Source organism: Rhipicephalus sanguineus, chromosome 6 (genome assembly GCF_013339695.2).
Source record: "Rhipicephalus sanguineus isolate Rsan-2018 chromosome 6, BIME_Rsan_1.4, whole genome shotgun sequence".
Classification (NCBI taxonomy): domain Eukaryota; kingdom Metazoa; phylum Arthropoda; class Arachnida; order Ixodida; family Ixodidae; genus Rhipicephalus; species Rhipicephalus sanguineus.
This window is the reverse complement of record NC_051181.1, coordinates 158,936,156-158,944,723: the sequence shown is the minus strand read 5'-3', so window position 1 is coordinate 158,944,723 and position 8,568 is coordinate 158,936,156. Positions and strand designations below refer to the sequence as shown.

The window sequence follows — 8,568 nt, the reverse complement described above, 5'->3', positions numbered from 1 at the left end:
CCATCTTGGTCGCATTCGAAAGAGCCGCGCTTTTTCTTGAATATCCCGCCGCCCTTGTTCCGTCCACTCAGAATTCACGTAGAAAATCCGCGCCAAAAAAAGGTCCCTCCGCGTGAGCCTATTGGCACAGTGAGCCCACGTGACTAAATAACGCCTTCCGATTCGTCGGGCCTCCCGCGCTGTCTGCTACAGTGCACGCAAAGCGGCAAGTTGATGTCGCCGTAGTATAACTGTGTTGTTCTCGTCGATTTACGTCCGTAAAGTTCCAACCCGCGCAAGCTGGCAAGAAACTGGAGCAGGCGTTTTTATCATCCTCAACAAAGACCCCGTTGCGGCGGCTTACTGGCACGGCGCCAAGCGAGCTAGACGAAGTGCGCCGCAGCCGCCGGGAGTGAATTAGGCCTACGCTCTCGGCCGCGTTTTGGAACTTTGATCGTAGCGAAGCCATATCGAAAGTTGCGCAGCGCTCATAAATTCGAAAAAAAAAAAAAGACGCGATATCGCGGCTCGGGTGCATCAGAAGCGCATCCAGCGGAGGACGGCGTGGTGGCGGAACGCGATTCATCGGTCGAAATGCCGACTTCACCTGTGTCGGCGGCCGCCTCGACGACGTCAGTGATAGGAAGCATGGTAGAAGGATCGACACGACGTTCTTGACTAGCGCCGATCGTGCGCAACAGCAGGAAAAGACTGAAGATAAGATCTCCGGCTTATCGGCAACTTCCGCTAGCGAGCGCAAGCTGCGCACGCTCGCAACAGCGTGCGAGGGCTCTGACCCGTCGGCGGCTAACTACGGCATCGTCGACTTCTCCGCAATCAACAAACTGCTTGAAATGACATGCACTGGGGCCGTTTCGATTGGAAAATGTGATAAGCTACTCCCCTGGTGTCTTCTAAGGCATTTATTTGCAAAGTAAAGCTTTTTACTTGTGTAGCGCTCCTTGAAGATACAGAGTTTGTTTTTTGCTTTTTTCTCAGTTTCAATTTTTTTGGCCACCTTTCATTCTTTTAGCGAGCGTTTCTCAGCTTTGGTACACTCGATTTTGATCATTTTTGTATTACTGAAAAGCTGGATGTGTTAGTGAGTGCAACAAAGTGTCATATGTTACTATAGAAAAGCGTAAGTTTTTACAAGAGAGAAAATAACAAAAATACATTTTCTCGGTAATCGAATGGCGGATTTTGAAGCTTCATAACTTTTGTTGTAGGAAAGCTAGAACCTTAAAATTTGCTTTTTGCACTCTGATAACTGTAGAATGCAATGACATTTAATTCAGCAGTATCCGAGTAGCCAATTTATTAAAAAGGTGATTAAACGAAATTTTAATGAATGATTAATTAAAAAAATTGTCGTAAGGGGCTACATAAAAACTGAGTTCATATTTGATATTTACACATGTAAATACATGATCACCGAAGTTTTCATCATCCTAACTTGAATAAAAAGATGCTTCATGTCAAAGTGCCTCTTCCCCCCTTAATGTTTCCAGGTGTCATTTGAATATGCCAAGATTCTAAGAATTGTCTTTTGGTGTGGCTACCTTCCGTTTCGATGACCCGGGTGGCAGCAAAGTTGATGTGATGGCCCAGCTTCTCGCTGTGTTCTGCAAGAAGCTATTCAAGCGACACCTGGAAACGTTAACCGGTCAACAGGGACCCTGCCGAGCGTGTATGTACACGGTCTGCGGAACCAATGGAGAAAATCTGTTAACAAGAGCGGTGGGGAGAACGACAGTGGAGAGGGAGACAACCACTAAAAAGCGCTAGTTTCGGAGCCGGCTGGTGCGTCACCCCCTGAAGAAGAGACCGAACGGGTCTCGAAACGTAGGGTCAGTTTTTTAAGATTAAATACTAAAAAGAAAACATGGCTGGAGAGTCCTCTTATTCTTATCAAGGAAAATTAAACATTGTAAAACAGTGTTTTTGGTGCGTTGGCAATTAGGGTATGCTACACAAGACACAAACTTCCGATCTGTGAAGGCTATTCATAGTTTGCTTATGCATCCTTTAGCTTCCTAAGTGCATGGAGGAACTGTGCACCAGTTGAGCTGCACACCAGCAACTTTCGTAGAGTGAAATAAATTGCATTTCCCTTTGACTTCTGCAATCTGTGGCTATCCTACAAGCTACCCTAAGAAAAACTGCCTTATGGCCTTTCATTGTGCTTTCTTTACACAGCGCAAAAACTCAAGGGTCAACAGCAGTTGAAACCAGCATTCTGGTCTAATGTTGGTCAGCGCTCTGAACTGCAGTACGCTCAGGTACGAACTGCTAGTAAACAGCCCCGATGTTATTGTAGAACCATTAAACTTACTGAGTGTAGAGCCGATGTCATTGTTACATGTTTATAGCTCTCTCTCTTTTTGCTGTTTTCAGTGATCTCTTCGATGTGCTTGTTACTAAAATTATTTTAAATATGCATTGTTTTAATAGTAATGTATGATGTTAGCATGTATGACCTTCTAACCAAGGTAATTTTTCATGTGCCTTCGCTGCAATAGTCTCTGGTTGATAGTATTTTTAAATAAATAATTAGGTACAGCCCTTTTTACTGCATTGGGGAGACAGTGTACTCTGAATGTCGCTTCTGATTCTGTTCTCCCTATCTCACTATTTCTAGCGCATGGGAGGTAACCGCCCTCGTGAGAGTGTGCCTCACGTAAGTGCTTCTTCATGTTACTACTACAAAATGTAATGAGTCATGCTATTCCAGTTGTTTGCACATATCATGGGTGTGTGCTGGGCTTGAATATTCTCGTTAACAACTCAAACTTTCTGTTCAAAATTGAAGAAAGGGAAACCTGAGCTAGATCTGTTAGGGTAGAGCAGATAACCTGTTCTCTGCCAAGTTAGTGCAGGATATACAAACAGAAGAAAGACAGTATAATAAAAAGTTGGGTGAGTTGGTTTTGATTCATGATGTAGGGAGGCGCAACTTTATTGTGTGCCGTGTTAGACGCGCCTCCCTACATCAAGAAGAAAGACATGTAAACAAGACTATGGGCTGATTCGTAATGTAGGTGGAGCCCTTGCCTTGAAGTGCAAAAAAAAAAAGGCAAAGACTTTTTCCATTCAGCTTAAATGTGGAACAGACTTTATTGGTTTGCTATAATTCATCATAGACTAATATGGTCTGGCAGTGTAAACTGTCGGAATTCTCATCTTGGGTTGGCGGCTTGTTGATTTTGTCATCCCACAGCACATAATCATTGGTGTTGTCTAAGGCCCCTCTTACAGAAATTGGCAAACTATTTCTTTTTTGTTTTTTTTTAATATTTGCAGACTTCTTTGGATGATTGCATCGTGGATTTGTTTCACCGGGCAGTTGTTCTTCTGTCAGTTTTATTACGAAGCACTAAATGCCTGTTGGCTGTCCTTTGCGGATGCAACTCCTCTGGCATAAAGACTAGCCTTTCCACTTTCTGAAGTGCGGTGCTTACGAACAAATTCCTCCACCTGTGCCTTAAATCTGAGTCTGGTTTAGTGGGAGAACTTGTGTGATATGTTCACATGAAATTTCATCACGGTGTCTTGAGTTCGGTATTACGAACTGTGTAGTGGCCACTGAAGTGGTTTCAGTGAAGGTCGACAGTTGCTTCACACAGCCACATAACTTGTCTAAGGAAACCCTAAAATGGAGTGGTGCTGCCGTGCTTCTGTTTACTTCTGCATATTCTGTCACCTCATCTTTCTTTTTGAATGTTGGTACTAAAGCAAAGGTGTGACCTCTCTGATTTTGCATGCTAAGTTGATAGAAAAGCCTGTTTTTTCAGAGTTTAAACTTTTTCAGTGGCTTTTTGCTGCCCATGGACAACAGTTCAAATTCTACCAAAAACAGCTGCGTATGTGAGAGTGGGGCACTTTCGCATAATTTTATTTTATTAGTATTACCTAGGTTCTTTAAGAGGTGAAATATTCGTGAACACGGGGTGTCGCTGGAGCTGACGTTTCGACAAGCAAATTTGTCTTCTCCTCTTGTCGAAACATTGGCTCCAGCGGCACCCGATGTTCACGAATTTTTCATCTCTTCAAGCTTTATCTTCCCCTGAACTTCTGCCTTGTCAAGGTGCTTTAAAGGGCCAGTTAACAACCCCGCAGTCCAAAATGGGCTATGAAGCTATAATTGCGCACTTGTATGGTGTGAACATGCTGCCGCAAGAATTTTATGACTACTAAGTGCAATAATATGGAAATTACAGGATGCAGAACACCCGCTTCAGCTGGCTTCGCTTTCTCACTCGGCCTTCCTACCCTTCTCGGTAGGAAGCCTGCTATCGTGACTACGCCCACTTTGGCGGTGTAACACAACATCAATGATTACGTTATGGGCACGCAGCCAACAACCGAACAAGGCTTCCTCCACGTGTTCGCTCGTGTCAGAGCGGCGCTAAGGTCACCCTAGCAGAGCAGTGAAGAATGGCAGTAAATGTGCGGCCAAAACCGCATCACTGCAGGGTTAAAGGCCAACTCCGGCGATTTTTTCACCATGTCAGGGTAATGGTGCTTTTATGTTCCTGAGATACTCTTGTCACGCCCCCGACAGCAGAAATGCTCAGCAAATTCGAAAATAATTTTTAATAAGCAAAAAGGCGCAATGCCGAAACCGAAACCCAACCGAGTGTACTGTCTACGTATGACGTAATAGTTGTTACAAACCGGAAGTCGTGCAAGGCATGCCGGTCACGCCGGTGCGGAGTATGAAAACTGTGACAGCCGGGACGAGCAGGCGCACAGTGGAGAGGTGAGCACGCTGCGCATCAGCTGTAATGTCTGCGACTGACAGTGCCGCGTCTGATACTGACAGTGTCTCGGAGCTGTTGGACTGTCGCTTGAAAAGTGGTGATAGCAAACTTTCTGCGTCTTGCCTGAATGGTTTGTACAACCAACAACGCAGCACCAACTACCAGCCATCGCACGACCCTCCACAGGGAACAGAAAAACGCGCGCCAAACCAACGAAGCGCCGGCTATATATCTATAGCGCCGGCCAAACACCCTGTCGCCTTGTGGCCAGCACAGCAGACGCTGTAGTGGCCGAAGTTAGCGGTGCCCTTGGCTGCGTCACTTCCGTCGCCTTAACAATATTGACATCACGGACGCAATGTTGCCACTAATTGTGGGAAGCCGGGAGGGCGTTTGCAGACAATCTTTAAAATTCATTTGCAAACAATCTGCGCGTGTCTCAAGCCTGTAATTTGGCATGAATGACTGAAACGTGCAAAGGAACGTACCCAGTGAATTTCACTGAGATCCATTGACCTCGAAAAATCGCTGGAGTTGGCCTTTAAGGTGCCATTTCGTAGTGCAGAGGACCAATCGATGAAGCCGGTGATGTGTAAAGTTGCCCATGGGCAAGACTACGTCACTGCGCATACGAGGAGGATTGGACAGGCGCTGGAGAGGGGCACGGTAATGTTTTTCGAAATGGAGCGTCTGCGTGGCGCACAACGCTGTGATATTCACAGAATGTTATCGCTGCGGCCTTCTGCACGAATTAGCCAGCTTGTTTGGGAGGTGTAAAGAAAAAAAAGTTGGAGCCTGTTTACTGGCCCTTTAAGTAATTTGGGAGGTTTGACTATCGGGCAGTTCATAATGGCAGAAATGTTGGCATGGATAGGGTGGGCACAGTTTGCTAGAGAGCATTATTTAATTGCACTTAAAACCTTCGCCAGTATCAGTTGATGATGAAGATAATGAGAAAAGTTATTGCATATGTTTGAGGCCTAATTATGGTTTGCTTCAGGTTGGAAGAGGAGGACTACTTCATCCAGTAATTTCCGGCAAAGGTGGCTTTGGAGGGCCACGTCATCAGGGTCCTATTCAACGTGAATTTCCACCAAGTGGCAGGCACTACCGGGATGAACCACATCCTGCAAGCATGTGGCAAAATCCTCCTGTTCAGCCACAGTGGAAAAGCCCTGTCTTACCAGAGCCAGCGCCAAGTGCTGGCTATGGTCTCTTGGACCCTCCTGCCCCAGACCCAAGGGAGCAGGGGCCCTATGGTCCGTCTTCACCACAACAGTTTTCAAAGCTTCAGCTAGACCTGGCGTTGGAGATCAGCAAACTGTCCCAACATCTGTCTAGACCAGAGTTCAGCAAGGAGCTCAGTCAACAGCTGAGCCATCACATAAGTCAAGAACTGAGCCGCCATCGGCAGATGGCCACTGATCGTCCTGGTAGAGAAGACTTCATGCCAGACGAATTTCCACCGCCACATAGTGAGAGATTGCCACTGCTCGGTGACACGTTGCCACTGCTCGAAAAACGCCCATTGCTGCATGACCAGCCTCCTCTCCTGCCCGATAAAGGCCCGCTTCTGCGCGATTCTTACGAAGACCATGCGCCAAGACGGCCACCTCTTCTTGGTGATTCAAGACCAGGCTTCGACGACCGGGAGCAGGCTTACCACTTTGACGGAAGGGAGGAGAGAAGACCTGGAATCGATAGCTATGGAGAAAGGAGAAGCCGTGACTACTGTGACGACTATGGGAAAGCCTATGGCAGCGGCCATGTCCGTGATCTGCCTCCTAGAGAGCCTGCCGATTACCGACGGAGTGCACATTCATCTTCCGGAGGACTTCTTGGCAGACCTCCTCTGCTAGGCTCTCGTTTCTGATCATCAAATGCATGTCACTCGCTTCCCACAAGCATTTTTTCACCTGTACTGATCACCTTTTTTGTGTTGATCACTGGGGTGGCAGGCATTGTCATTTCAACAGCCGCTTCGTGGCCAAAGTGAAAGGATTTGTTTAGTCTGAAATAAATATCACAAAACATATATCTGTGGTGGTGCTGTCATCACAAACGGGAATAGTTAGTCACTTCACATAAAACAATGTGTGCATGTTTGTTTTAAAAGAAATTATGTACTGTTTGAAAAAGTTGTACAAACATCAGCTAGCAAAAGTGTTTTAGAGTACTGCTCAGCTGCTCCCTGCATCATTGCTCATGTTAGTGTGATAAGGAACTGTAGGGATTGTAGTGTTTCATGACAATGTTACTAAAGGAAATCGGTCTTTCTGTTGTTAATATGTAAATAATCAGTGCATAGATGGGGCTCATCTTGTATTTTTATGGCCTTGTAATTCTACTTTTCTAAACACACAAGGTAAGAAGACTGTATACATAGTCGCATGCATAATCGCTGTGAACTGGGGCGTTTGTGACGCACTAGCTTGTTGAAAATAAATTCTCATGTCGCAGAGCCGTTCAAAGCCACGAGGACGAAGTTGAGGCAAATCAATGTACAGTACGGTTCACTGTTAAAAGGAACACTCGAATGAGCATCGTTTATATTGCTTGCCCTCTAACTTCAAGCGGATGTGGAAACTTTGCCTGTGTGCGGCACTAGTCTGTCAAAAGAAGTCGAAGCTATCAACCACCAGCAGCCTTATAGAAATCTAAGCCATTATGCTTTTGCAAGAGAGCGAAATCCGGACACGCCCTACACGCAAGTGTTCCCTTTAAGACCCGTCGGTCCTTGTGAAACGTTTCATAGTAAAACGTTTGTAGAAAACTGCCGTTATTTGTAACTGGCATAGTTACATACAGGCTCGAGCACCAGAGTTCTCTTGGAAGTAGTTTTTGTAGGAAGCTGCAATGAATAGCACTGTCTTCACACTTGCTGCTTTTATCTTGCGCACTCCGTTTACTTGCAAGGCATCATAGTTGACGATAATGATGTCTCGTACCAAAGGCGCGTTTTGGGAGCCCTGTCACACTAATAAAAAAATCGAGTGTTTGGGGAGTATTTCTGCCACGCGCTGTGCGATATCGGCGTGCAGTGGCCCGCGAAAGTTTTCAATTATACATGTGTATTACACGCGCATACATATAAGCGCACGCAAATTTCTGGCTACGTTGCTGTCGGCGTGGCATAGCGTTCTTGATAGGAAAGTGGCGAGAGCCGAGTTTTCAAGGAAACGCAAGCAGGACAGAAGACAATTTTTGTTCCGTGGGCTACCAGACGCGTTGCACATTCGAAGCATCGTCTGGTCGGGAAGGAGCATGAAAAAGAAACGAAATGAAATAACGCCAACCAAATGAAAGGTTTTATAAATATTAAAAAAGACGTTTCGGCTACCGTACGGTAGCCTTGTTCACAGTAAAGTGGCCCAGCGAAGCGGGCTGGGCTTCCGTTTTAGAACGCTGCCAAGACACCTGGCGTACGCTGGAGGCAGATTTCCATCATTTCTGTCCAGCGTTTTTTTCGTAGTCTGGATAAGAAGCGATTCCATATGCTGAAGCGAACAGGTTTCTTTCCTTTGCGACTACGGTTGCCTTGGCCCAGTCAACGTCGTGATTACATGTAGCTACGTGTTCCGCAAGTGCGTTAGACACCACGTTCTTCTTTCTGACGTCATCTAAGAATCATCTAAGAGGGGGGCGCGAAAATCTGCCCCATACATTACGTCGTGTGGTGTTCGTGGCGTAGTTGGTTGGCGCGCTCTCCATAGTATTATGGCTGCAGGTCGTCAGTTCGATTCCTCCCGTTTTTTTTTTTTTTGTCAGGTTATGCGTCAACGTCAACGGTACTGCTCTGACGGAGTCGTAACTTTTTCGTTCATGT

At 46.0% G+C, this 8,568-nt stretch overlaps 1 protein-coding gene across 1 annotated transcript in view; it reads left to right on the top strand.

Moving 5' to 3' along the window:
• Window positions 1–6,793, top strand: part of LOC119396889 (uncharacterized) — a gene marked incomplete in the record, with an annotated part of 37,653 nt that extends 30,860 nt beyond the window's left edge. The window contains 3 exon segments of the mRNA XM_037664249.2: window positions 2,179–2,261; window positions 2,621–2,659; window positions 5,743–6,793. Of these exon segments, the coding sequence (XP_037520177.1) occupies window positions 2,179–2,261; window positions 2,621–2,659; window positions 5,743–6,615 (995 nt within the window).
• Between the last annotated feature and the right edge of the window lie 1,775 nt (window positions 6,794–8,568).